General features: G+C 30.9%; 4 protein-coding genes across 13 annotated transcripts; 3 read left to right on the top strand and 1 right to left on the bottom strand.

Moving 5' to 3' along the window:
- The first annotated feature begins 1,326 nt into the window (after nt 1-1,326).
- LOC113509659 (uncharacterized) lies at nt 1,327-14,430 on the top strand. Of its 9 annotated transcripts, none has more exons than XR_008253380.1 (6): nt 1,327-1,437; nt 1,536-1,687; nt 2,102-2,307; nt 3,304-3,467; nt 4,102-4,296; nt 10,069-10,211. XR_008253380.1 is itself a non-coding variant. In XM_026893042.3 (4 exons), the coding sequence occupies exons 2-4, from the start codon at nt 10,073-10,075 to the stop codon at nt 14,256-14,258; spliced, it is 513 nt and encodes a 170-aa protein (XP_026748843.2). In that variant the 5' UTR covers nt 9,273-9,415; nt 10,069-10,072; the 3' UTR covers nt 14,259-14,430. The 9 variants fall into 9 exon arrangements, 2 of the variants coding, with proteins under 2 accessions (XP_026748843.2, XP_052755353.1); XR_008253377.1 differs by having other exon boundaries at nt 2,090-2,307; XR_008253378.1 differs by having other exon boundaries at nt 1,423-1,437; nt 1,515-1,687; nt 2,090-2,307.
- On the top strand, nt 4,319-9,415 carry LOC128201690 (uncharacterized). The gene is made up of 2 exons (XM_052899390.1): nt 4,319-6,447; nt 6,972-9,415. Exon 2 carries the CDS (start codon nt 6,977-6,979, stop codon nt 8,165-8,167), a length of 1,191 nt encoding a protein of 396 aa, XP_052755350.1. The 5' UTR covers nt 4,319-6,447; nt 6,972-6,976; the 3' UTR covers nt 8,168-9,415.
- A 412-nt stretch (nt 14,431-14,842) lies between the features above and the next one.
- On the top strand, nt 14,843-24,497 carry LOC128199982 (protein Son-like). Of its 2 annotated transcripts, none has more exons than XM_052899392.1 (5): nt 14,843-16,486; nt 16,828-16,938; nt 20,712-20,879; nt 21,284-21,457; nt 24,269-24,497. In XM_052899392.1, exons 1-5 carry the CDS (start codon nt 16,439-16,441, stop codon nt 24,380-24,382), a joined length of 615 nt encoding a protein of 204 aa, XP_052755352.1. In that variant the 5' UTR covers nt 14,843-16,438; the 3' UTR covers nt 24,383-24,497. The 2 variants fall into 2 exon arrangements, with proteins under 2 accessions (XP_052755352.1, XP_052755351.1); XM_052899391.1 differs by having other exon boundaries at nt 20,712-20,903.
- Nucleotides 24,498-24,824: 327 nt separating this feature from the next.
- LOC128201691 (iron-sulfur cluster assembly scaffold protein IscU-like) lies at nt 24,825-26,664 on the bottom strand. Its single transcript, XM_052899394.1, has 3 exons — nt 26,481-26,664; nt 25,353-25,656; nt 24,825-25,151 (listed from the first exon to the last, which is right to left on the bottom strand). The coding sequence occupies exons 1-3, from the start codon at nt 26,568-26,570 to the stop codon at nt 25,075-25,077; spliced, it is 471 nt and encodes a 156-aa protein (XP_052755354.1). The 5' UTR covers nt 26,571-26,664; the 3' UTR covers nt 24,825-25,074.
- Between the last annotated feature and the right edge of the window lie 575 nt (nt 26,665-27,239).

The following is a 27,239-nucleotide window of genomic DNA, read 5'->3' as shown; positions in this document are numbered from 1 at the left end:
AGCACATCATGCAAATCAATTAAAAAAAACTGAAATGAATCGTCAAACCTATACTAGGGCTAAGAGTAAAATTTCAAGAACGTCATAGCTGACACTGCCCTTCGTTATCCTTATATTAATAAAACAAAACTGGAATATGAATCTATGAAACCACAGAATTTCTATTGTTTTATATTAAGGCATAATTTCTCAGTCCATATCATGTCTTATAATATAAACAGAACTAGGTATTTAGTTTGTGGTATGATATAAAATGTTCATTTTATAATATTTTGGTAAAAAAAGATATTACGTAACACGATTGCTTTCTAATTACTTAAAGTGTTAAACACACTTATCTGCAATAAACAGCGGTGCTAAATATCTAATTTATAATAATACAAATTCCTAAATTATTCTCCAGAAGCAGTTGATACTGATAATAATGATTTATTAGCTAATCATTATTAAGTAATATAAAAAAAAAAAAAAAACAAAAAGAAATTTTATTGTTAAAAGTTTTATAAGCGCACATTATATTAGCAGGCAGAGGAGCGTAGTCAGGTTCGCGCTCGCATCACAGCTACTCATGATTAAAGATCATGAATTGATGCCGAAACTAGTAGAGTTTTCTTCCGGTAGTTATTACATAAAAAAATGAAGGCACCTCATCGGCACCCCTCTAGCAGACCATATATTATTAATTTTAATTGTTTAAAAAAAATATTTCTACATTTTTCTTGCAAAATTATCAATAACATCGTTTTAATATAAAAATAGCAATAAGTTTGATTCATGCGTATTGCTAACGAATTTAATCACTATATCTCTGGAAATATATTCCATGTATCATGGAATATATTTCCAGAGACTTTGTACAAAAGTCGATTGCTTGAGTATCTCTGTCCCATTCGTGTTTTTACCGTGAAGCAGTTGTGTTTGTATGGCTGTGTTCCGGTTTGAAGGGTGGGATATGGCGTGAATTTACAGGGTACAGAGGAATAACATCTGAATTCTCATGAAAGGCAACGCATGGGGGAATATCATAGGCGAAACAGTATACTCTGTTATGTCCATGGTACTGCTCATGTCTATAGGCGACGGTTACCACTTTTCATCAGGTGGACCGTCAGCTTGTTTGCCATTCTAAGTTGTATAAAAAAATGTATATACATCGACTAGTCACAATTTTATTATATTAATAAAATGTTGTTCATAGATAGGTGCATAAATTCATAAACTAATTTCTAACTGAAAGTAATGCCAGGATGGCATTACTTTCAGTTTCGGTCCACAGAGTAACAATTAAAAATATTCATAGACTATGACATAGACCAAGAACTTGATGTAAAGTATACTGTAACAATTTTCATAATTATAGTATTTTTTTCTAAGTAATCTGTATTGTATTGTTGTGTAATCGAAGTGTAACCAATTGCTATTTTATCACCGCAATAGGTATTTATTAAACTTTTTTAGAGATATTTTAATAATGATATGTACATTATGTAATTGGTACATTGTATATACACAAGAACATTTTTGTTTTTATACAGATTTATGGTGATAAGTGATATAGTTACTTTCATTTTTCCTTTAAATAAGACATACCGTCCACTATGACAATTGGTTCTAAAGCGGTATCAAAGCTTATTGTACCTATTATTAGTAATGTAGTTTGCTTAGCACGGTCACAATTTAGCACAATGTAAGTAACGTACAAATTTCGTTTTTATTTGTCTGTAAGAAGATATACACTAATATATAATAATATAATAAGATATACACTATCTGGCAAATGTGGTTTTTTTTGATAGATTAATTTATAATATTTTTTTATGAATGTATTTTGTTTATTATAAGAATAATAAAGACCACACACTTTTTTATTCAACCAAATAGTGATATTAATTCATCCAACAATAATTATAATTATATTTCAATTCAAACTAGTTTTCCACCTATCAACTATTCTTAATCTAAGATGAAAACAAATTTCATAAATCTAAACTTATTTATACACACGCACCAGATTATTGTGTAGATTTGTATCTTACTGATTTATTGTATAGTTTTTTTTGTAGTTATCATATTTTATTTTTTTATGTAGACTTTTTTGCAGCAAAATGGCAGTGGATAATCCCGATTTTAAGTCGGCTACGTCTATTCATGAATTCACCGTCAAAAATATAAAAGGTGCTGATGTAAAACTAGATATATACAAAGGTCACGTTTGTATTATTGTGAATGTTGCCTCACAGTGTGGTCTTACTGCAAATAACTACAAACAACTTAATGAACTATACGAACAATATGCAGAAACTAAAGGTTAGTCCTAAAATATAAATTTTATTTTTAATTATTTATAAATAGTTGTTTATTTTTTAATAATATTGTAAAAAAAGATTCTAATTACAATTACTAAGCTATATGTCACTCACAAGCAGGCACTCTTAGTCTGTCGATCGAATCAAATCAAAATTAAACTCATATCTTCCTTTTCTATGTTTACACACATATTATGCCTGAGTTCTAATACGCAATTTTTAATTTTTACACAAGTGTCAAATATTTTCTCTGAATCGATACGATTTCCTTCACTTTTACTCAATCACAATGTGTGTATGTGTCGGTTTCCATTATTTTTAAACATTTACACGAACCACATAAAAACACTGAACTTTGTATGCTTAACTTCACTGGTATATTATCAAACTTACCCAGTATCCCCATTTTATTTTTTGCAAACATTTCTCCTACTTAATAGTAGGAGAACGAAATTTTGAAAAAATATAATTATTTCTTCAAAATTTCGCAGATAAAAACAAAATTGTCAAAATTAGCATCGCTGTGCTACACATATACATATGAGTTTATTTATGAAAGAACACTGTAACTGTTGAACAGTAGATGAGCTATAGTAATTCATCTCAAGCTTGCTTTTTGATAATATTTGAATTTTTTTTTATAAAGTTTCAATCGTCAAGTAGAAAATAATATTAATAGGTAAGTATTTGATTTTGTCGTGTGGTCTCGGCTTGGTATGGGTCATCTCTTTCTTTCTTAGTCGATAATTAGAAAATTGGTGGTTAAGGAATGGACAGTAATATTTTTCATGATAGATAATCAAAGCATAACTGCCGTTACAAACCCGCCTGCCAAGCATAGCGACTACTGACGAAACTCCCCAATAGGGGAGGCCTATGTTTAGTAGTGGACTATTAAAGGCTGATATAATTATGATGAGGTACTTTAATTTAATAATAACAATAGTTAATTCTTTATTAAGGAACCTATGTGAGAAAATAAAAAAAAATGTTCTAGGATTGCGAATCCTGGCATTTCCCTGCAACCAATTCGCTGGTCAAGAACCAGGAAACTCCGAAGACATCGTTTGTTTCGCTGCTGATCGCAAAGTGAAATTCGATTTGTTTGAAAAAATCGATGTTAATGGGGACAATGCTAGCCAATTATGGAAATTCTTAAAGGTTTAAAATTCATTTTTGCTAGTTTGTACCCGCAGCTTTAAGCACGTGACTAGAGTTTATTCATTGATCAAAATGTAAAAAGGGCCTCTGTTCTTTTCTAGTTTAAATACTATGTGTGTTTTATAATTAAAGCACCGAAAGGTAATAAACAAATTCACTTTCATATTTATAATGTTAGTAAGGATATTTGTATAATTTATTTGTCTAATAAGCTTAAATATTTAACCTAAATTTTATTAGTCCACGAATTTACTATTCACAAGAACTTCTCTATCTTCAATCTATACTGTTTACTTGTATGATGATCCTTAGAAAAAAGTAAAAACATTGTATAAATTTTTACAAGAACTTTTTACATAAATGCCATAAATTTGAAACAAATCAAGGTTATGACTATATAAATGTTACAACCATAAGTGATTCTATATACGTGATGAAAAATAAATTTTAAAATATTTCATTACATACATATATTACATTCGTAACTAAATACAAAAATTTCTATTAATTAGGCAGAATTTTTTCTTTGATTTTAGGTGTAAGCTTTGTATAACCAATAATAATATTAGTTATACAAGAGCTTATTAAAAAAAATCGTAGCAATACATATGTAATTAAATTTATTTATTTATAGCATAAACAAGGCGGTACCCTGGGCAGTTCAATTAAGTGGAATTTTACGAAATTCATTGTGGACAAGGACGGAGTTCCTGTTGAACGACATGGACCCAATGTAGATCCTAAAGATTTGGTCAAGTCTTTGGAAAAATATTGGTGAAGACATTCTTGATAATAATCAACTCCTATTACTTTAGCATTCAAAGTGCGTGTAGGTAACATTTTACTGATGAAAGAACTAAAATGTTAAATTAAAAATACAAGTTTTAATTTTTAATGTTATAAAGTGCATTTTATCATCATGTTTTTATTTTACCTAGAAATCTTTTTTACAGTATGTAGTTTTTTTATGGTGTGTTTAATAGTATTCTCTTAAATTTTATCGTAATAGTCAATTTATAAAAGGTACTTAAGAGATATTTCGAATTAAAAACATTTTGCAGCATTTTTTTTATTATATACATATATACCACCAATTAATAAAATTTTTAAAGACGAATAAAGATCATAAGCACATTTTTCTTAAAAAGAAAAATTGGAATAAATCCGTTAATTTAAATAATATGTAATGTATAAGAAAAAACTCCACAAATCTTATAAATCCTCATTTCAGCTATTATCTGTCTGCTGCGAAATAGTATTAAATATAATTTACGAATTTTATTACTTTTATAGTATTCACTAAAAAGCTAAATAAATAATTATCGTAACTATTTTTACAACTTCAGTTTCTTATATAAATTCCGACTGTCATGTACATATTATGAAGTGCACACGATTGTCACAGATTTTTGTCACGTATTCATTTAAATTACAGATGGGCAAAGCACCGGGTTTAAACCCGGTGCTTTGGTAAAAACCCAATAAACACCCATAAACTCCCATAATCACCCAAAAAAATAGGTTTTTACGTATTTTTTTGAAAATATGTAAGTAATACCAATAAATTATTTTTATAAATTGTATTGATCAATTCTACAATATTAAATAAAACGTTAACTAATAATATTTCAGGAAATTTTAAAAATCTATATATAATAAAATGAAAGTAATTAATTTTCAGTGTTTTCATGTTGCAGTTGATCAACATGTTGGCCTTTTGCTTCCCGTAGATACTTTAAAATTTCTTCATAACACCTCGTTCGCACACATGGCCGTATATATTTAAATTCTTGAGCCACTAACAGTCCGAAATACTCATTTCTTTTATCCTCTTCTCCATAAATTAAGCATTTAGAACAGTTTGTTTCTTCTTTCAGTAAATTTTCTTTTACTTTATCCTCGTTTTTTTCTTTGTTGCGACGACGCTGGGTAAATCATCTGGACACTGGGTCTCACTATCGCCAAATATATTTGGAGATCGGCTTCGGCTACGGCTTGGCAGACATTTTTTTCTTTCTACAATTTTAAATTAAATTTATTAGAATAAATGCTTCGAACACACGCGATCTAAGTACCTTTTGTGTTTATTATACCTTACCTACCTAGGTATAAAAAGAGTACTTACGTAGATTTTCTTTTATTAACTGTTTTATACGAAGATCTTGATCTCTCAAATTAGCATCCATTTTACTTCCAGTGATTATCAACTAAATTAATAATCCACAAAGTATTAAATAACGTTTTTATGAAATATTTAGCACAAAAACAATACCCTTTAAATATCGATCGTCAGTAACTGTGGCTGACTTACCTATATTCTAGCAAGCAGGACTGCCAGATGTGAAGGGGAAATCCCCAATAAATTGTTGCATGTGACTGATGATGTGAGCATGTTCGTTTCATAATAAAAATGTTGCCAGGTAACCAAAAAGTCGTATGTTTTTGTGCGAATTACGATCATAATCTTTACGATCGTACATTAAAAAATAGACAAATAATAGTATGAGTACGATTTAAATCGTATATCTGTCAACCCTGCTAGCAAGACAGCGACAAAATCACGTTGCATAACAATGTAGCCCAAGCTTATATCTTATGAAATATACGGAAGAGATACGGACTTAGAAAAAACAGAAATGTTGTTCTTTGTGGAAGTCATTGATGAAATTCTATGTATTTTAGCCCGCAAACTTTCTTCAAACAAAAACAGCGCCATCTAGTATCGAGTTCTGTAATTATCTCTTTGTTTATGGATTTGAAGTAAGACCGCCACGCATGCAATACATTATGACTGGGGATTCCCCTATTCGTCGACGCTGAATATGAGGCGACGACAATCACTGTCAAACGTGTTCACTATTACTCTGACTCTGGTAACGTGACTTCCTGGTAACGTGTTAGGTAGGAAAAGCAGTAAAAAAGTGCATATTAAGGGAGCAGATTTGAAATAATATTTATACTTAACAAGAAATAATTAAAGGTAAGTGGATTTTTGAATGATACAATTATATCATGATCACTTAACAATTTTAACTTAAAATTAGATGTATTATTACAAGCTTTTATTTAGCTTGCGTTATGTAAATAAAAGTATGTAGGTATGTTCGTATGTTGATGCAATTATCCTCAATCCTCAACCGACTGGGATAAAATTTTCCATACACGTTTATTTTGGATGATAGTGCATAGTTAGCTGAGAGTCGTCATTGGATAATAATGGTGGATAGCCTAAGATGTGTACTAGATATTTATTTTTAACATAATATGCGTAAGTACCTAATCGAATTAAAGAAGTTGCTGAGAAAAATACAGAACAATACGATAATAAACTAGCGTCTGCGTTTAATCCTCCGAGGAGATGTAATTTTACAAAGGTTTCTTGTATTTATTTTATTATTTTTTTAATAAATTTATTGTAAATAACAAGAAATAATCATTGTAAAAAAATAGGCACTCTATTGTTGAATTTTCGTCAGACCAACTAATCATCGTTCATTTTTTTAGGTTCAATGGGGAGACCTAAAGATTTACGCATATGGGAGCACTACCGTACTTTACCAAACAAGTCTGTTTCTTGCAAGCTTTGTAATAAGGTCTACAAATTCAGTAATGCTGCCAAAATGCTTCAACATCTTATCACTTGTCCAAAATCTCCAGAAACATTAAAAGACTCTATGAAACTTATAAAAGATAGCTCGTCCAAAACCAAAATGTCTGGACTGTCAGAGATAGAGACAAATGATTCTTTTATAAGCCCCTCGTCGTCTGCTAACACTACAATAAATGCTGAGTTTCAAGACACCGATGATCATATAAAAACAGAATTAGCGAGAGCTATATTTGTAACAGGGACGCCATTATCGATGGTGCAACATCCTTTATGGATACAATTTTTCGAAAAATTGCAACCAAAATTTAAAATACTTTCACGTAAAGCTTTAGCGACAAAATACTTAGATAAAATATATAGAGAAATGCGTTTTGAGTTAAATGAGGAACTAAATGCTTGTAGTTACTTACACCTTCAGTGCGATGGCTGGTCTAATTTAAGAAATGAAGGAATAATAAACTTTCTTATATCAAAACCTCAACCTGCATACGTTAAAAGTTTGAATACAGAAAGTAATCCTCACACTAGTGAATACCTTAGCCAAGAAGTTGAAAAAGTAATGAAAGTGTATGGAGCAAATAAGTTTCTTGTACTTATTGGCGATAACGCTAGAAATATACAAAAGGCATTCGAATTAACAAAACTCAAATATCCACATGTTGTTCCTCTCGGTTGCTGTGCACATATCCTTAACTTGTTGTGCCAAGATATTGTAAAGATACAAGAAGTAACTGTGTTTATTATGCAAGCCATAAATATAATAAAAACTGTTAAAAGGAGTCAACGATTAAGTTCCTTGTTGATAAAATCAAGGCAGGGTGAAGATTCTACACAAACACTAAAATTGCCTTGTGCTACAAGATGGGGAAGTCATGTTACTTCGTTAAAAAGTTTGAAAGCAAATAAGATAGCTTTGCAAATATTAACAGTTAGAGAAGATGTGGTAATTTCAAGAGATATTAAAGATTTAATTCTAATTGATGATTTCTGGACGAAGACAGGGGAATGTATAAGTATTTTGGAACCAGTCACTGAAAGCATATTTTACTTAGAGAGCGACCAGAATCGTTTAGACATACATTACATTTAGAGATGTACAAGCTAAGATACGTTTTGCATTAAATGAGATTTCGACATTGAGCGAAGAAAGCAAACAGCAGATTCTAACATCAGTATCTTCAAGATGCAATATGGCAATGAGGCCAATACATTTTGCAGCATATATTCTAGACCCCAGGACTCTAGGAGTCGAACTTACTCAAGAGGAAGAACTTAAGGGTATGGAGTTTATCTACAATTTAAGCCAACACTTAAGTTTGTCAAATGTAATGGCAGATTTGGCGTGTTATAAAGCTAAAGAAAACTTTTGGGCCAGAGGATTTGTATGGAGCTCATTAGATAGCATTGAGCCCCTAATATGGTGGAAAGGTATTTGTGGTTCCACTGAGTTAAGCAAAGTAGCGATTCGTATTCTATCAGCTCCCTGTACTTCGGCAGCCACTGAGCGTTCCTTTAGTATCCAAGGCTACATACATAATAACAAAAGAAATCGACTTACAACTGAAAGAACTGAAAAAATTTCATTCATTTGTTATAACTGGAATCTTAAACATAAAGCTGAATGCGAGGACATTCAGTTTAATGAAGAAAATACCTTAGAAGCTTTCATTGAGCAAGTAAATGAACATAACAGTTTAGACGAAATAGAGCCTATCGAACCTATACAATTCATCGCTTGTAATAACTCTGAATCTGACAGTGATTGACTGTAGTTTTACATTTTACTTTCATCTCTTTCTTAATAAACTCAAAATCAAATTAAAAGTTTTTTATTCTGTAGGCTGCATAATAATATTGTCTATGTCCAGTATAGTGGACGTCTTGCGGCTGAGATGACGATGATGAAGTACAAAATCATAAACACCCAAAAATTTGGGTGTTTATGGGGTTTAAACCCAATAAACCCAAAACACCCGGTTTTTACCCACCAGACTTTAAACCCACCCAGGTGGATTGCCCATCTCTAATTTAAATATTTATCAATACGTAAGAATGTTAGGATTGTTCCTTTAAATTGCATACTCTTTTGTTGAGCAATATTTTATAAATATACATGCTACACTATTTTCTGCCTATGATTACAGTAAAGTTACTCTGTGTTTTGTCAATGTCAGTCATAGATTAAAAATAGAATCCTTCGCTTTATCTTTGGCATTTCTGTACTCTTTGGTTTGTTTTGTTTTGATTTTAGATTTTCAATTGTCATTTCATTTTGCTCGTTTCTACACTTTATCGTGTTTTATTATCATTGTTTTGCCGTTAATAAACAGTAGTAGAGGTAGGTAATATTATAGTAGTAATAATAATTTAATATTTAGGTCATTCATCCTTTGAAATTTATAAATATAAAAGTGTTATAAATGTGGAATAACAATAATTATTACTTAGTTAATTTCCATGTGATATGTAATTTCAACAAGTGTTATTGGGTAATTTTAAACTTTCGCGTTGTTTACGTATATTACAAATACATTATCGGGACTTAATACAATGAAAATTTTTTCGCAGATAAATAGTACGTACGTAAAGTCGGCAATAAAGAAACAGATATGTAGGTACTATTTTCCTGCGAAAAATTTTTCATCGCGATAAGTCCCGATAGTGTATTAAAATATGAACAAGTTTATTATTTGATATTTTCCATTTAATACATGAACAACACTGTGTAACATACTAATTCTTTAACAAATCCTGTAATGTTGGCTCAATTAGTGTGTTAAATAAATAAATATTAATTTCATAACAATTACATTAGTTAAAGTTGGTGATTCTGCCATCCTCATGGTTAAGAAGTTATATACATTTATGTATTCTTATTTAAAATTTTCAAAGGTTTCTAATTTAAATTATAGACGATTTAAAAACCTTTAATCAGTTTTTTAATTTTACATTATTATTATATCTTTAATACAGTTTACAAATTGTTTCCAGAAAAATGGCAGAAGCCAATAACCCAGATTATAAGTCTGCTACATCTATTCATGAATTCACTGTCAAAAACATTAAAGGTGAAGATGTTAAGCTGGATGTGTACAAAGGTCACATTTGTATTATTGTGAATGTTGCTTCACAGTGTGGCCTCACTGCAAACAACTATAAACAGCTTAATGAACTGTATGAGCAATATGCAGAGAGCAAAGGTGAATACAAACAATATTATTATTTTATTATATTATCATTCATGTATATTTATTATTGTAGTTAACATTCAGAAGAAAGACTAATGTACAATTTTCACTTCAAATTTTATATAGGTAGAAAATTGCTAATAATAAATATTAATATGAGTAATAAATAATCTCTAGGTTATTTATGACCTCTTGTTTATTAAAATTAATCATTAAATGAGCTTGCCTGGAAATGAAGATAATGCATCTATACTTATAATAAAGCAGTAATTTGTTAAAACAAGCTAAATTGTATGAAACTATCAATTTTGGAGTTAAAAAAATTTTAGCAATTGTTTACTCATTCTTGAAAAAGTTTATAGGCCATACAACATCATGATATAATTATGGGAGAAGCTATGGGATACAGCTAGTGTTCCTATAATTCTTATAATAATCTTTAGGATGATGCAGCAAAAAAATTAATATACAAAAAATCCTTGTTATTCTACTCCTATATGAGTTAGTATTTTTTTTCCCCATTACTAATTATAGTTATGAATATATACATGATTTGGTTCAAAGGTGGTTCAATAAAATCAAAGAAATCTTTACTGATTATCATACTTAGTGAATCATTTATCAAATAAATAATAATAAAAAAGTAAATTATGACTAAGCTTCATATTTAGTCCCCTATAACAAATGTATTCACAATTTTATATACAGAATGATTTAAGTACATTTATACCAACTTCTGTTAACTATCTACCAAAGATTCATAATAAATTATACTTTTTTTAAATACACATGAATCCTCTCTCCGACTTGCTCCGCTTGGCAATCCGGCTCAGTTTTGCATGGGTAGATAGTATTTTCGAAAATATATACACCCTGTTGACCCAGTGATAATGTAGCTTTCTGTAGGTAAAAGATCTTTCAAAATTGGTTGCATAGTTTTTAAGTTTATCCATTGTAAACAAACAATCAAATCTTTCCTTTGTATAATTTTAGTTTACATTAAAAAGATCACTAACATTGTTGCATTAAGATTATTGTATGCTAGGCTTATTGATGGCCACCAGACAACTATAGGGTGAGTATAGTTCACCAGCCTCTCCTTAAAGATGTCTATGATGGGCATTAAACTAAAATATTAATCAAGAAACTTAGAAGTTAATTTTATCAATAGTTGCTATGCTTGGCAGACTGGTTTACAACCAAAGTTATACTTTGCTGATGTTTTATGGGGGATGCTGCTGCCAGTCCTTCAACCGTTTAATTCCCTTAATTGTCTCTTACAACACCCATGGGAAAGGAAGGGGTGTGCTATTCTATGCCAGGATCAGACAGCAAGAAATAATATTCTCATTAAATTTATCTATTCTTAATAGAATTATATCTAATGTATATTCCATAACTGCATTTCTTTAATTTCCAAATTTTGATACTAAAGGAATAGTTTTTATAGCTTAAAAATATCTGGAACATAAAATTAGTTTATTATTATTAGTTGTGTCTTATTTACACACATTAAACAGGAATAAAAACTATCACTCTATTTAAAATAAAGTCAATATGCAATGACCTTTCATAATATCTATTTTGTCTAATTCAGTAATGTAAATTACAACATTATGTACAATACTATTCAATTGTATATATTCTAAACTTACATGCATATCAATATTATTAAGCAATTAATGACATTGAATAACAATTACAATCCATTATTAAGCAACTTCAGGAAGTAGCAGTTTATTAATTCGTCTGCATTTTTTTTTATTACTTATGTATTTGTCATTTATACATTTGCTAATTTTAGATTTTCGTAGCTATATCAATATAGTGGCTATACTATGATGGTTTCTGAATAGACTAGTCTGTACAGATAATACTCGCTTACAGTTGCGACAAATAAACCTGGTATCTATTCAACCATTATGTTGCCTAATAATATGACATAGAATGCTATTATCACATTTTATAGTCACCTGCTTCAACATAAAAATATGTTTGTCACTTGTATTTGTATAACAATAAGGCGAAAATTTTCTTTATTTGTATTTAAATAATTTTTCTATAGAAATATTGTTGAGATATGGAAATCATATTTTTATAATTATTATAAGTGATTTAAAAAAAATGTAGGGACTTCTGGGAAACAGCAAAATATCTACTAATTATTATATATAATGTGTGTGTAGGTGCATATATGTGTGTACATTATGTTTAATGATTTTATAGATTTTTCGAGTTAAGTGATTAGTTTTATGGATGACTAGCTGTTGCCCGCGACTTCGTCCGCGTTTCCGTTGTTTTTCGTAAAATAAGTAGCCTATGTTCTTCCTCACGGTTCAGTGGTATTGATGTAACAGACACATTTTCCTTCACTGCTCTGCTCCTATTGATCGTAGCGTGATGAAAAGTATACTATAACCTGCTCAGGAATATGAAAAATAATTGTACCAAGTTTCGTTAAAATCCGTCGAGTATTTTTTGTTTCTATAACGAATATACAGACAGACAGACAAAAATTTTACTGATTGCATTTTTGGCATCAGTATCGATCACTAATCACCCCCTGATAGTTATTTTGGAAATATATTTCATGTACAGAACTGACCTCTCTACAGATTTATTAAGTATAGATAATGGATAACTGCAACTGCGCTTATGGTATGCACTGGTGGTACACCAGTGAAGGATGATGGATGAGAATGCAAAGGCAGGTCACGATGATCATTCAGCACGATGGTTTCCAGGGAGAACACGTGGCGGTTTTACTTGACAGGGCATATTGCTAACAATAAGACTAGCAGTCCGCATCCCCCCCCCCCCCCCCCCACTTTCTCATGCGAGCAAGGCCGCGGGTTATTAAAAATATTAAACAATTATCAAAAAGATTATAGTTTCTGCAAATCATTATTGTTACATTTAAAGTTAGGTATATATTTTTATAACAGTCAGGTATTATTAATAACTAATCAAAATTATAACTTGTAGGTTTGCGTATTTTGGCATTCCCTTGCAATCAGTTTGCTGGACAAGAACCAGGAAACTCTGAAGAAATCGTATGTTTTGCTTCAGAGCGCAAAGTGAAATTTGATTTGTTTGAAAAAATTGATGTCAATGGTGACGGCACAAATCCGCTGTGGAAATTTTTAAAGGTACTACTTTTTTGTTTTTAAAAGTCCTCAAGAGCATGACCACCTAAAATGAGTTACATGAAAAGAAAATACAAAATATTTATATAAGTGTCTTTTAGATATATGTATCTATTGTGTAGATATATTTATGAAACAGTACTCTTTGCTATGAATTGATGTTAAGTAGGTATTTCCAAAAATATAATTATACATTATCTGTTGATGGGGCCGAAGAAACAAATATTTATGATAGTTATTTTGGCATTTTCATAGTATTAATACTAACCAATTTATATATGATAAATAAATGATATCATTCTAATGAGCTACTTATCGTGTAGTGTATAATCACATACCTAGCATGATGTATTGATTTATTCAGCCTTGACTTGTTCTAATAAATAATTATTAACACCTGTAACGTAATGTTTCAATAAAATCAATACCTCCTTTATATCCATGCATCTGGCATATTCACACAAACACAACAATGATTGCTGATAGCTATTATGCTACGTACCTATATCATGACATGACTGTTTTGAATGGCATGCTACATTGTAATTGTGGCCATGGACATGGACCATATAATTTTAGTTGGGCTATCTGTAATTTATATTTTTATCTACAGATGACTATTATGATAAGATAAAACTTAAGGGCCAATGTAAATTCTTTTTATCAAATATATTTAAAATTGTTTATATGATATATTTTACAGCATAAACAAGGCGGCACTTTAGGCAACTTCATCAAGTGGAATTTCACGAAATTCATCATTGACAAGAATGGAATCCCCGTCGAACGCCACGGGCCCAACGTAGACCCTAAAGACTTGGTTAAGTCTTTGGAGAAGTACTGGTGAAGAAGTTTTCAACGAAATAAAATATTCTTAAATTTAAGTTAACTTTATGCATTTGGTACAGAAATTGATGCCATTTGTGACTTTTATGGGTGATATTGTAACCATGGAGAATTTGATAATACCTACAAACTAAATGACTGTAACTAGAATTATAATTATTTATTACAATGTATTATTGTATTAATTTTTGTTAAAGACATTGGAGCCTGTTGGATGAGAGATAATCTTTAACATACTTTTTTGTCCAAATTGGAACATGCTAGATCCTTATTGAGGCCATATCTCACCTCGGGAGTTCAGTGGGCACTGTCGGACTCCTACGGCAAAAACCCCACGGTGTTCCATCTACTTGCCATAATGCCTTTGTCATAGGCTCTCTTTTGTATTTGTACATTCTTTGCATGTGTTCCTGTGTGCACACTTAAATGTGGTACTCCTCGAACATACTCCTAACATCGTGTTATCTTTCTCCCGCAATAATAAAACATTAGATGACAGGAAAAGGCCTACTTTTATGCAGGTCTTTTAATGTTGTAACTAATTCACATTAAATTTTTAACATTTCTATTGATACCTATCAATAATATATAGCTATAATGGGCACAATAATTAGGAATGTTTGTTTATAAATACACTCCTCGCAAAAATTAAGGGAACATAAAAATTTTTGAAATTTTTGGGTGATTTTCAACAGGCTGTATTTCAGTGAAAAATAATCGTACAGGAAATTTAAAAAAAGGGTTTTGAAGCTTGAAAACTCTAGTTTTCAGATTTTTTGGTAAAAAAATTTTTTGAGCTCCGGTTTCCATGCAATTCTTAAACAAAGCTGAAAATAAATTTTTTCTAAATTTTCTCGGTTTTGTTTTTCACTCTATGGGCATGGAAAAATTTTTTCGAGCTACTCCATTGTATAGGTCTCTTAGCGTGTTTATTCAGCTTCAAAAATCGCTTTGGATGGCTCAATTACGACCATTTGTCTCCGAGATATCGAACTTTGAATGCAAAAGCATCCTTTTCCATTCAACTGCTAATATCTCTGGAACTACTGGTCGCACAGCAAGCGGGCGCCGAGTTTCTTTATCTGCATAAAATTTCCAATTAAGCACAGTCAAGAGTTAGTGAAGAAAAATTCACTAACTCTTGACTGTGCTGTGTGAATCCTTTAAACTATATCTTGTATTTTTTTTTAAATGGGCGAGTATGTAGTAACCCCACATGCGCGGGGGGCAAGGGATTGTTAGTAATGGAGTCTAGCTGACTCATTGCCAGCAATATATCCTATCAGGTCGACTTCCACGCGGTTCCCCTTGGAAACCATCGTGGTTAATTCTAGTGGAATTCGTCACGATGGGCCAACTGACCTGCTTTCATCGTCACCTATCCATCCATCCCTCACTGGTGGCCCGTATACCGATAGTGCAGGCAGGTTTACCATTCCATTATCACCCATTAAAAAACCCACATGCGCTATTGGTATAAGCTGGTGTTCATTTCTACTAAGTTTCTACTATACATAATAACAGTTATCACCTACAGTCCTTTATAATAAATAATACTATTTCCTTTATTATAACTATCGCAATTTGGTACTTTTTACAAAATTTAAATCGACAATACTGTTGTCCATTATTAAAAAAAAATATTTTAATGATCGGATTGACCCCACTATGTTCGTACCAACTCGTACTACTACTCTAAGAATAAGGAATCCGAAATTTTTGCAATTACGAATAAAATTAGTAGTCGGATGAATATAATTAGAAATAATTAAAATAATTTGAAAATCATTCGAATAATCCGAATGATTTGCTCAGTCGGATTAGTAAAATCGCGCATCGCTAGTAGGTTTGTATCCAAATATATATATATATATATGTATATATATATATATATATATATATTTGCTATTATTACATATGCAAAAAAAATATGTAATATCTTTAAATTACATTCTATTTGTTTTTCTGAATTATATTTTAGGAGAACTGAAACAATACATTAAAAATTGAAATACTTATATATTAAAGTAGATAATATTCAATTAATACAAAATTTATGAATTGTATTTCTGTATAACCAAATAGGAGAATGCATAACAAAAGTAGAAATTTAATTTGAAAATACTTAGAGTATATTTTTTCTTTTAGGATGTAGCGTCGATCGTCTCCCAAAAAATAGCAATGATACGCAAAGAACAAGAGGAAAATGAACTATCTAATACTTGCGGAGTAAGTTTATATTACTTTTTTATCATAAATACACTATAGTATTAGTTTTATATAATTTGCCTTGATAGGGGCAGAGTCACACCTGTTTCTAATATTAAGCAAGAAGCTGATCGATTGATTCGATCTCAAGAGTAAATAGTAACAAAAGCATGTAGTTCTTCAAAGAGTAGGTACCTACCAAGATTATGTTGTCAGTGCATACTTGACTTTTCAAAAAGTTCAAACATCTATGAGTCACAGTAACTATTGAGACAAGCCGTATGATTGTTCGTTACATTTACGACATAAAATAAGGATTGCCTAATTAATTATATTTATGGATAATTTTCTTACACCAACAGTTTGGCTGGTCATCGAAGGATTCTACCCTGGGTCAGTTCACAGGATCAACAGGAGCGCAAATCCTTACACCCAGGGAATTAGCTAGTGGAGTCCAAGCCTGGGCTAAGAAGGTATACACTGATTTGCATATATACTATTTAAAAATCAGAATAGTAAATATTTTTCTAGCAATTCGAAGTTACAGTTCCATTCAAAATGTTCCAAAATTTGTTCTTTATTTATCACATTTCTTTTTTCGACTCGTGTATATATAACTTGTAATGAATACGAATTGAAATTCCATTATTTATTCATTCGTAAAATTGAATATTTTTCCCAAGGGAGACATACATCAAAATATAGAATAGTTCAAGAATAGGTCCATATTTTGTTTTATCCTCCTAAGGGTAAGTCGTTCAATTTTACAGATACAATTACTGGATTTAAACTTATTATATTGTAGCTGTTATACACATAGATTAATGTGATAATTAAAGAACAAACAACGTTTAAAACAAAATCAAAAGAATCAGATATTAGTTTTAAAGTTTCAAACAAAACATGACTGGTGTAATGCTATCTTATCTTGTACTAAAATCCCTCCATATCCAAGCCTACTTTTTTGACAGCATGTCGCTTTACATCCATACAAATAATCCGTTTTACCGCCAATAAGATCCGCCATTTTTATTTAGTACAAATACATATAGCAGAACTAAGTCCTAAGTTTTGTTTGATACTTTAAGTCTGTCCAAATGAATTTTCTTTCAGCTCAAAGTGCCATCGGTCGGGATATGCGTACACTGATGATCCAGTTTGCGGCCTATCGGTCAAAACTTATAATACTCAAGTATTATGCTTTCTGACCTCTTTCATTGTGATTGTAGTGTGATGATTTCAACAACAATAAACACTGGTCAAAATTTAGAAACTTATTAGTTTTACAAATTATTCATACCTCGAAAATGATCTATGACCAATATCACATACATTGACTGTACTTTACATAGTAACCTATATAGATATGTGCTAGGATATATCATGAATTTGAAAATAAATTATATACTTATTTATCTAAAACGATATCATAGATTATCCAATTCTAAACATGACAAGCATATTTTTCCTAACATTTGATGTATTTACAAGTATTATTGAAAGTTGCGATAATATTTATACCTATTGTCAAGGATTTGATAAGAACATAAACCTGATAAAGAAAATTCTCCTTAACGCATCAGTACAGACTTCCGCCTGAATGTTTTATAATCCATACAAAAAAGTTACGTAAAATAAACTAAAATTATATATTCACATGTTTTATAGTTTATTTCAATATATTTTACAAATATCATGCTTAGTAAATTGACGTATTTTCTAAGAAATAAATCTAGTTGATTTAAAGTTATTTTACTATTCTGCCAGAAAATTTAAATTTATATAACGGTGCTATTCTATATGATTTTTTTAATCTCTTTGACTCAATTTATTCATAAACAATTGTTTGTTGTATACAAATATTGTAGTGGACACAAAATATATTTTCTAAATATAAATTATATCCACTAAGTCATATTTATTACAGCTACACTTACATGCTTTTATGCGCAATTGTTTTTTTTTTTTCAAAATAAATATGTCACAAAAAATCCTATTTATAAAATCTTATATACAAAGAAACATCTTAAGGCTTCGTTCACACAACAAACAGGGAAATAATTCGTTAATAATTACGAATGTATGAATATGAATCGTTTTTATTTTTATAATGCTTCTTGTCTTACGATCGTACACACACTTCGAATATTTACGACTTTTTATCTACATATCGAATTTTCGTTATATTCGTCTTTTAACGAAACTATTAATAACGAATCGTCAAAAACCGATATGTGTGTGAAAGTGAAGGGATCCCCTTAATACATTGTAGTGTATTCTATAAAACATAATCGTTCCTTGATTGTTGTTGTCATCATCACTTCTAAGTTCGTATTCTGTTGGTTCGTGTAAAGAGAGAACTTGTGAAGTTCGCTCGTTACACCATCAAATGTTTTAGCATCAACTGTAATGATAATCCTCGTGCCATTCCGTATGGCATGCCAATTATCATTACCAAACAAATTTTGCTAACAAATATTCAGTTTTCCCCTTACGTTGACTGACTATATCAAAGCCCACACTATCTATGTAAATTTAAAAATATTTTATCGATATTATTATATCAAGTCACGTATATTTTATCATAATACATTAATTTACAACTTCCAGATTTATTACCTTTTATATCTTTATTATATCTAAATACTTACATAATTTATATTTAAACATTATATCTACGTTTTCACATATATAAAATATTGCACAAGTCAGTCTCAAATATTACGTATTATTTAATAGATAGCCTTGCAATTCTTTGGGCTTGTCAATTTACTATTATATCGTCTAAAACATTCGCGTGTAATGTAACATCTAAGAAACAAGCATATGACATCAATGGATATCCTATGTCGATTTCCCGTATCCGCATTTGTACACGTCTGTCGACTGTTATCGCGAATGAAAGGCTCAGCGCTATATGGATTGTACAATTTATTACCTAAGTGTATACGCTGCGCCTTTGTGAAAACAAAAAAATTAAAGCTAAACGTATGCAATGCAATTTGAAAGGTGAATCAGAATCTCAGAATTTAAGGTGTCAATCATTAAATTTATTTTTATTTTGACCCTTAATTATTTTTCTTCTACAATCGGTTAACTGTGAACAGTCATAATATATACGTACAAAATCACGCCTTTCTCCCATTGAGGCAGGCAAAAACTTAAGAATCAATGCACCAATTCAAACAGATCTCTTTTACTTCTCCCACATTTATTAATCTTATTTATATGTTCTTCATCAAAGTAGCTGTTGGTGACCTATTTCAGAGTCATCTAGCAAACTCTACTGTACTTGTGGTGTTCTACATTTCATCTTTGTTTCGACATACGCTTAGCTTAAAATGCGCGTACAGATGCAGAGGCGGTTCTAGCATGTCCACAAAAAAACTCTAAGATATTTAGTAAAAATTTTTACCATACTCGTGTAATGTAACTATTTATATTACATAAACATGCTCGCAGTTTATACGCACCTTTAGTTTCTAATTCGAAGTAAAAAGAGGCCGGCCTCAAAGGAAAGCATGGCTACTATGGGGAATTCGTGAATATTTGTTGCAGCTTTTAAGTGATAAGGAGATGCTCGCACCTCGTTACCGCATGGTCTACAGGTGATAAGAGCAATGTTCCCATGAACGTGAGGTAAGTATCCATCGACGGGGATATAGGTACATTTATATACCAACGATCCAACATAAATAAACACTAATTATCTATATATATATAGAGAAATGTGTTTGACCTATTTATTGTGTATAATTATGATATTATATATATATAATACGCAAAGTTATTTTTTTATGCAAATATTAAAACTATTTTTTAATTCTTTATCCATTCGGCCAATAAGAAATTTAATAGAAGATATATATATTTACATATACTATTAAACTTATTGTGATCTCTGAAAACGTTCTGGGAACTGTTCCTCTAGCGTTGAAAATTTTGATAAATCATTTACTTAGTTTTTAATAACTTTAAATATTTATAAGATATACTATATATATAATATTAGGCCATGTATTTAATACCTATTACTCAGAATAAAGATATTATCGTTTATAGTAGCACCCACTTGCGACATGTAGCTGTAGTGTAAAACTTCATGTTTCTAGGCTCAGCACTTTTGACTGTGCGTTGATCAATTCACCTTTTTGTTTGTTCTATTAATATGCCAATAATTATATTCAATTTTATACTTACGAATAATATAATTATCACAATATAAACTAGATTATTATATATGTAGGATCAACTAGTCCGCGCAGCCCCAGTCGAAGGTGGAATGGGTATGCACCTACTCCAGAAGATGGGTTGGACTCCAGGCCAGGGTTTGGGCAAAGAAGGCACAGGGACTCTCCAACCATTGTTATTAGAGGTCAAACTCGATACAAGAGGGCTGCAGTCGAAAGAAGAGGTCAGTAGCAGACCAAACAAAGCTGTAAGTAGAATTTGAATATGGGTATGGTATGATGGATTAAATTTACGCTTGTAGTTTGTAATATGTAAATAATTAGTTTCATCACAATATTTACACGCTGATCAATAATTATATTTACTAATAGCTATTTTACATATAACCAGGTTATTAAAGCGAATATTTATAGTAATATTATAGTTTTATATGTTTGTATAGTTTTATTATTTATTTAATTTATTATAATTTAAATTACTTAACCGTAGTTATTTTAATGATATTGTAAATTTAAAATTATATTCAGATTCAGGTAAATTTAAACTATATCAAAATTTACTTATTAATATTTTTTTTTATAATTACTTATGTTAGCATGAGTTATTGTTCTTATTGTTTTTTTTCAGATGAAACCCCACCGCCAGGGTCGTAGTAGAGGGGGCCCAGCTCCACTGATAGCAGGCGGCAAGCACCCGGTGTCGTTACTAGGCGAATACTGTTCTAAACAGAAACTTGGTCCACCTGAGTATAACCTTTGCTTTGAATGCGGCCCTGATCACAAGAAGAATTTTTTATTCAAAGTTAGTAATGTAGTTTTTTAAAATTAATTATTTAAGCCCATTTATTCTTCTCTTTCCATAGGTAGGCAATTTATTTATTGAAACGACAAACAGCAGTATATTATTATCTTAATACTAATGTCAGTACATAGGAGGGAAAGGGATTGTTAGTGATGGAGACTGAGAATCCCATTGCTAGCAATATACCCAACCAGGTCGACCTTGCGGTTCCCCCTGGAAACTATCATGGTTAATTCCTGATGAATTTATCATGATGGGCTAACTGACCTGTTTTCATTCTCATCTATCACCCTTCACTGGTGCTCCACTAGCGTATCTCGTTAGCGCAGGCGGGGTTACTATACCATTATCACCAATTAAAAAAAAATGTCAGTACATCAGTGATATTTGCAATACAGCTAAATAGTACAGTTCATCTCATACATTTAGTTAAAGTTACAGCTGATATAGCTAAATAAAGCCCTAAAAATATAAACTGAAAAAATTATTAACAATATACGAGGTTTGTCCGGAAAGTACGTATAAAAGTTTTTTAAAAATTTTATTTTACAATTATTCAGGTAAATCAATTTTATCCCCTTCAAAGTACTCCCCCTGTGACATAATGCACTTGTGCCAACGCCGTTTCCACTGTGAGAAGGCTCCTTGAAAGTCCTCTGGTTGTAGGTTTCTCAGCTGCCCCGTCGTAGCTTTTTTTATCTCATTTATGTCCCCCAAATGCCGCCCCCGAAGTACCAATTTGGTTTTTGGGAACAAGAAGAAGTCACACGGGGCCAAATCCGGCGAATAGGGGGGTGTTCGGTCACCGTAATGGAATTTTTACTCAAAAACTCACGGACAACAAGAGAGGTGTGGGCAGGGGCATTGTCGTGGTGAAGAATCCAACGCCCCTCTCGCGCCAATTCTGGACGAACTCGTGCCACACGAGCTTTGAGGCGTCTGAGCACATCGACGTAGAATTTTCCATCAACTGTCTGGCCTGGAGGGACGAATTCTTGATGCTTTCTCGGCCCTCTCTGAATCTTTTTAGCCACTTGTGGACGGTTGGTTCCTTCACAGCATCATCCCCATAAACTGTTCTGAGATCGGCAAAAATTTCACGGCCATTCTTGCCGAGTTTCGAGAGAAACTTGATTACGACGCGCTGCTCTTCAACGGAAGCGGGCTCCATGCCGACGGGGTTTCGTTAAGAGGTAACTTCACAGATGGCGTGACAAGCCAGTTCGCACCGCACGGCGGTCAGACCAGAACTGAAGCATTGTTAGGGACATAAGGAAGGGGTCCTGCGCTTACCTGGCCTCCCCACTCCTCTTTCTCGCATTCCAGAACACTTTTATACGAACTTTCCGGACAGACCTCGTATATGTGTAGTTTTCTTGAAATCTTTGCACTATTGGACAGGGTTAACCCGAAATAATTAGCGATACGTAAAACTGTGTGTGTGTTATCATTTTTTTTTTAATCTTTATTATTTAGAGGCTTTTATCCTCTTATCTTATATCTTTTATTCTTTTATATCTTTTATTATATTTATTTATTATTTATTTATATAAGGATATGTCAACCTCATCATACCCTAATCTTAAAAAGTGTTTTACATACTTAATGATACTTAAAACTAATTTACCCATCCTATAGAAAATACTAGGACGAAAATTTTATCCGGGTCGCCCAAAACGACAATAAATTTTGAGCGTACTATACTCTCAACTCAACAGCTGAACTCGTTGTCTTCTTATGCGAGAGTCAAAATTTTTTGTCATTTTTCGATCCATATTTCTTTGGTGATAATGTTGTAATCGCTGGTATAACACTCCCTTCAAAGTATATTTATGATTTTAATTCCACTCTATATAATCGTAAACCGAACTTGGCTCTATAATTAAGGCTTTAAATAATAAGTTAGGTAAAAAATCACACTTCGTGATAAATAGATATCACAAAAGAAAATAATTAATAGATATATAATTAATACCTATATTAAAATATAATAGTCAAAACCCGATGAGACATGGTAATATTTTTTCAGTCATTCAATTATTATACTACATTATCTTTAGTTTACAAATATAATACAAATTTAACAATTCATTTGTGGTGAGTCCGCTACGTCCATTTGTTTTGGTGACGTCTCTCGATAAAAAGTGCTAATGACTAGCGATGGATATAAGTAGAAAACAAGGCCAATAATGCTGCTAGGGTCGCGATAAGAAAAATAAACTATAAATTACTGTGTTATAAATTTAGTTATATATTAATTATTAGCTTATAGTAGAAGGAGACTGTACAAAAGTCATTGGCTTGGGTACCTCTGTCCCATTCATGTTTCTGCCATTAAGCAGACATTTACATGGTTGTTCCGGTTTGAAAGATGGGATATGACATATTATATTAATATGACATATATTACAGGGTACAGATACACCTTAGTCCTCAGAAATGGCAACACACTATAGGCGACACAGTATACTCCATTATGCCCATGGTATTGTTCAAGTATATAGGCGACGGTTACCACTTTTCATTAGGTAGACCGTCAGCTTGTTTGCCATTCAGTTTCATAAAAAAATAGGATATACCTACTCAAAAGACACAACAACATTCTTTAGTCATGTTCTAAGCAATCTATTCTGCAATGATATTTTGTACATAATTTTTAAGTGCATCAATAGCTTCACAAATTGGTAAATCAATACGATAGATAATATATCTATACCTACTTGTGCAGGAAAAACATTATCAAGGTTATTCTTCATTTCAATAAATTGTCATTAATAAATCTTGTACAGATTGTTATGTTGTTTGTCACAGGTAAAAGTAGCTGGCACTGAATATCAACCGGCAGTGGCGAGCGCCAACAAGAAGCAAGCTAAAGCCGATGCTGCTCAGCTCGCATTACAAAAGCTTGGCATTGTGACACAATAATTAACATAAACAATACAAAAATAATTATATTGGCTATTGTTTGTACCTTTGTATTGTAAAATAATATCAATAAATGTACCTAATATTATTTATAACATTATTATATAAATTATAATCTGTGTATTTTTATTATTCCCCTTCCCCTGCTTTAGGGCCTGCAAAAACAATTTTTACTACATACTTTTTATCTGTCAAAATAACAACTAACTTGCATTTCATTACACTGATAGTGTCTGATAACACAACTATTGTTATTGTACTAATTTTATAGATTTTTTTAAATTCTTCAGAATTGACAATGATATAAAAAAATATTAACCACCTTTTTGAAATCGGTTAAGAAAGCCTATTATTAGTGTAGATTAGAGGATATTGAATTCTCTAACAGATACATTCTCTTTATTTTAAAAAGACTTACTAATATAGCAAAAAAAAGACAAGGTCAATTATAATTTATTTAATCAAATAACATAACCTATACATATATTTATGTGCATATACTACAACGAAATTTGTTTCAAACCGCCTAATAAGTATAATAATATATAGAAACGTTAAATTTATGCTTCTATGCTTTAAAAATTAATGCGAGGATATTTTAATGCCTCCTACTAAGCTAAACCTATAGTTTTATCCTTCTCATGAAGCTAACAATCACAGATCTGTTCCATTATTCAATCTCATTATCTTATTTATTCTTTTTTCTCTGCATTCTGATTCTTGATCCTATAGTCCGAAAGTGCAGCTTTGATAGCATCTTCAGCAAGCACTGTAACAAAAACAATATTAGAGTAATAGTCTATACATAACATTAAAAGTACTACTTCTTTCTACATACTGTATTATACTATATAAGTAGTAATACTATATTTCACTATGTTGACAGTATAACTTTTTCACTATTTCTTTTTAAATATGTATAAGGTATTCTTTTTAAAGATATATTAAATATTATATAAATAATACTTACTAGAACAATGCAGTTTAACAGGTGGCAAAGACAATTCCTTTGCTATATCTGTGTTCTTCAACTTCAAAGCTTCATCGACTGTCTTGCCTTTCACCCATTCAGTGGCGAGAGAACTGGATGCAATGGCTGAGCCACATCCAAATGTCTTGAATTTTGCATCAATAATCTTTCCATTTTCATCAACCTTAATTTGAAGCTTCATGACATCTCCACAAGCTGGAGCACCCACTAAACCAGTGCCAACATTCTTGTCCTCCTTGTCTAATGATCCAACATTGCGAGGATTTTCATAATGGTCGATTACCTGAATTATATTTATGTATTAATTAGGTGACACCGCAAATGTTATTTTGCCTCCCTACTGCTATCCACTTGGTCCATTTTTTTATTGAAATAAAAACTATTTTATCTCTCAAGATGATGCAAACAATAGTACACATTTAAATTTTTTATTAAAATCTGTTAAGCAGCTTCAAAGATTGATATGAATAATAATCATGATATTGTCATAGTCGTAGAATACTGACGGATCTGCCGAATATTACATATATAGATCCGTCAATATTCTACGACTATGGCGATATGGGGATTTTATTTCTGTGCCTACATATTTTCAGTATATGAGGCAGTCTCCTGTTATTATTTCAACCGACTTCAAGAATAAGGAAGTTTTCAATTTGACCTCATAATTCCAACAGTTGTAAACGGATTTGGAAAATTCTTTTTTTTTTAAAGATATGCTATACACAGATTTGTCCTATAGAAATTTTATCAAAAATAATTGGTTTTACCACAATTGAAGTTTTTTTTTTTTTTTATGGAACACAATTTAATTCTTAAACCATTTTTAATTGATTTGCGATTGAAAATTAAAACTAGATTTTGTTTAATGAATTAAAAATAGCATTAAATTATACTTAATCAAGTACTTGTGAAATACTTGTACATAAGTATTATTTATAATACTAAGTATTGTTTATTAGGCCATAAAAAAATTCCTACAAATAATAACTGTGATAAAATTATTATCATATGCAATCACGCGTGGCCTTACTAGTCAATACTTTTTGGTTGGTATAAAAATCAATAAATTTCAGAATTCAAAATAAGACAGGAAATACAACTTACATTTGCATGATACGATGCTTTTGGAACTACATTGCTGTTTAAATTTTTCAAACTCACACATCTGCGCAACTTCGGAACCAAAAATGCCATTTTATATTTTATTAATTACAGAAGGAAAAAAAATAACGCAATACGTAATCTAAATAATAATGCAATAGGCATGTGAACCTGAGAACGATTAATTGTAAAAGATCAATTTATTCGACTAAATATATCGATTATTTTTCGATATAAAGCCTCGAATCTAACCAGTGAATACATTTATTTTTCTGTATTGATAATAGCCATAAAATTATTTTGAGTTACTTGAATGTACCTAAATACATGTAAATTTATAACCAATAAATTCGTAAAATTATAAAAACATTATATAGTTGTAAAAAGATTAAGAAAAGTTATAAAATATCGATTATGTAAATTTGAAAATTTATATTAAAATTACAAAATCGAAAAATAATTGAGAACATTTAGGCCCTGGTTTTTTCTTATTTGATTTATTAGCACATCATGCAAATCAATTAAAAAAAACTGAAATGAATCGTCAAACCTATACTAGGGCTAAGAGTAAAATTTCAAGAACGTCATAGCTGACACTGCCCTTCGTTATCCTTATATTAATAAAACAAAACTGGAATATGAATCTATGAAACCACAGAATTTCTATTGTTTTATATTAAGGCATAATTTCTCAGTCCATATCATGTCTTATAATATAAACAGAACTAGGTATTTAGTTTGTGGTATGATATAAAATGTTCA

This window comes from Galleria mellonella, unplaced genomic scaffold, assembly GCF_026898425.1.
Source record: "Galleria mellonella isolate WM207_F2 unplaced genomic scaffold, CSIRO_AGI_GalMel_v1 utg57, whole genome shotgun sequence".
In the NCBI taxonomy this organism is placed as follows: Eukaryota; Metazoa; Arthropoda; class Insecta; order Lepidoptera; family Pyralidae; genus Galleria; species Galleria mellonella.
Note: the sequence above shows the minus strand (reverse complement) of the source record. Positions and strands in the feature narration are given on the sequence as shown.

Excerpts from the sequence above, each read along its gene's own strand:
- LOC128201690 (XM_052899390.1), top strand. The coding sequence starts at position 6,977 with ATGGGGAGACCTAAAGATTTACGCATATGGGAGCACTACCGTACTTTA.
- LOC113509659 (XM_026893042.3), top strand. The coding sequence starts at position 10,073 with ATGGCAGAAGCCAATAACCCAGATTATAAGTCTGCTACATCTATTCAT. Across the intron at positions 10,278-13,250 it reads GCAATATGCAGAGAGCAAAG|GTTTGCGTATTTTGGCATTC; the intron begins GTGAATACAAAC and ends TATAACTTGTAG. Across the intron at positions 13,415-14,114 it reads CGCTGTGGAAATTTTTAAAG|CATAAACAAGGCGGCACTTT; the intron begins GTACTACTTTTT and ends TATATTTTACAG.
- LOC128201691 (XM_052899394.1), bottom strand. The coding sequence starts at position 26,570 with ATGGCATTTTTGGTTCCGAAGTTGCGCAGATGTGTGAGTTTGAAAAAT. Across the intron at positions 25,657-26,480 it reads AAGCATCGTATCATGCAAAT|GTAATCGACCATTATGAAAA; the intron begins GTAAGTTGTATT and ends AATATAATTCAG. Across the intron at positions 25,152-25,352 it reads TGTTAAACTGCATTGTTCTA|TGCTTGCTGAAGATGCTATC; the intron begins GTAAGTATTATT and ends TTTTTGTTACAG.
- LOC128199982 (XM_052899391.1), top strand. The coding sequence starts at position 16,439 with ATGATACGCAAAGAACAAGAGGAAAATGAACTATCTAATACTTGCGGA. Across the intron at positions 20,904-21,283 it reads GTAGCAGACCAAACAAAGCT|ATGAAACCCCACCGCCAGGG; the intron begins GTAAGTAGAATT and ends GTTTTTTTTCAG. Across the intron at positions 21,458-24,268 it reads AGAAGAATTTTTTATTCAAA|GTAAAAGTAGCTGGCACTGA; the intron begins GTTAGTAATGTA and ends TGTTTGTCACAG.